At 51.1% G+C, this 1776-nt stretch overlaps 1 protein-coding gene across 1 annotated transcript in view; it reads right to left on the reverse strand.

Moving 5' to 3' along the window:
* Window positions 1-82: 82 nt before the first annotated feature.
* LOC107102668 (VIP36-like protein) overlaps window positions 83-1776 on the reverse strand; it is a 13001-nt gene continuing 11307 nt past the window's right edge. Inside the window, exons 5-7 of the mRNA XM_015402056.1 lie at window positions 1359-1473; window positions 892-1014; window positions 83-820 (exon numbers count right to left, since the gene is read on the reverse strand). Of these exons, the coding sequence (XP_015257542.1) occupies window positions 678-820; window positions 892-1014; window positions 1359-1473 (381 nt within the window). The 3' untranslated portion in view covers window positions 83-677. The remainder of the gene's footprint in view (window positions 821-891; window positions 1015-1358; window positions 1474-1776) is intronic.

The following is a 1776-nucleotide window of genomic DNA, read 5'->3' on the forward strand; positions in this document are numbered from 1 at the left end:
ATGATGATGCTTAGAGAGGATGATGATGATGGTCAGAGAGGATGATGATGATGCTTAGAGAGGATGATGATGATGGTCACCCTGCTGAAGTCAGAGGTCTGTAGAAGCTCCCGGCTGGAAACTCATCTGATCTCTGATGTAAACAATTAGAAAGTTAAAAGGCTACGGGTCATTCAGGGTCAGGTGTTTGTGGGTCAGAACCAGGCAGGTCAGACCGGGTCCAGTCAGAACCAGGCAGGTCAGACCGGGTCGAGTCAGAACCAGGCAGGTCAGACCGGGTCCAGTCAGAACCAGGCACAGAACCAGCCTTTAATCCCTGAGGTCCAACAGGCGGTGGGTCTATATCAGTGCAACAGTCTGAGGTAAACTGGAGGAAACCTCAGAGAGAAAGTAGGAGCAGCTAGCAGAGTAAATCACTTCACAGTTACTGATTGAATGGCTATAGGTGGGGGTGGGGGGTCTCACAGGGACTCAGTCTGCTCATTTAGCAGCAATAAGGTCATCAGACTGCAGTTGGCTGCTTCTAGAAAACTAGTTCTTTAGATTATCTTCAAAGAGCCACAGACGCAACTGTCCAATCAGAGACACCTGATCTGAACGCAGCCGCCCCCTGCTGGTGAGGAGAGTTCTGGTTGGTTCTGTTCATCAGTGGTTGTAATGTAGATGGAGGAGCCTCCTCAGTAGAAGCGTTTGCGTTTGTTTTCCTTCCAGCGGCTGTAGAGCACCAGGCCCACCACCGCCACAACGCCGAGGCCCAGGATGGAGAAGAGCAGCGTGAAGAAGAACTGGACTCCACTCATTCCTTCATCCTCCACGTCCACTGGAAGACAGAGGACAGAGCATCTCAGTGAGGGCTTCTTCTACGGGGCCAAAAAGTGGAGCTGCTTCTACCTTCAAACTGCTTCATGTTGTCCACCCGCGGCATGGACACCACCTCTTCATCCTCCTCCTCCTCCTCTGGAGTCCGCTCCACTGTCAGCTGGTAGACCTTCATTGAGATGATGTCATGGTTATCTGGTAAAGGAGACAAACATTTAAGGCTGCTTTCATTTCTGCGCTTTTCCTAATTAAAGTTTTCAAGGCTGCTTTCATTTCTGCGCTTTTCCTAATTAAAGTTTTCATTTGTTTTATGGACGTTCAGCTCTGGTGGTTTAGGTTAATGATCTTTAGTCTGGAAGCTTCTAGAACCAGAGGGAGCTGAAACTGCGGATGTGTTTGATCATTCATCTCCTCCAATGGGAGCTGAGTTTATGCTTATCTTTAGCCTGCAGCTGAATTTTGAGCAGTTCCTAGAAATGCAGCCTAATTGAATTCAAACGGCTGAGAGGCCGTCCTCCGTGCTGTGTGGATGTTTTCACCTGACAGGTCTCCGGTAGCAGAGGAAGCTCCAAAGTAGTACCCTGCTGGCAGACGGAGCCCGCTGACTTCAGCACAGTCTCTCCATTCCTGTTTGCCGTCCACATCCACCAGGAGCTGCATGGCAGAGAGCATCATGGCAGAGAGCATCATGGCAGAGAGCATCATGGCAGAGAGCATCATGGGAGAGAGCATCATGGGAGAGAGCATCATGGGAGAGAGCATCACAGCAGAGAGCGCCAAGGCAGAGATCACCGAGGCAGAGAGCGCCAAGGTAGAGAGCGTGAAAGAGAGAGTGCCAAGGCAGAGACCACCAAGGCAGAGAGCGCCAAGGAGAGAGCATCAAGGAGAGAGCGCCAAGGAGAGAGCACCAAGGCAGAGAGCGCCAAGGAGAGAGCATCAAGGAGAGAGCGCCAAGGA

The sequence above is a fragment of the Cyprinodon variegatus genome, unplaced genomic scaffold, assembly GCF_000732505.1.
Source record: "Cyprinodon variegatus isolate N-32 unplaced genomic scaffold, C_variegatus-1.0 Scaffold1294, whole genome shotgun sequence".
Lineage (NCBI taxonomy): Eukaryota > Metazoa > Chordata > Actinopteri > Cyprinodontiformes > Cyprinodontidae > Cyprinodon > Cyprinodon variegatus.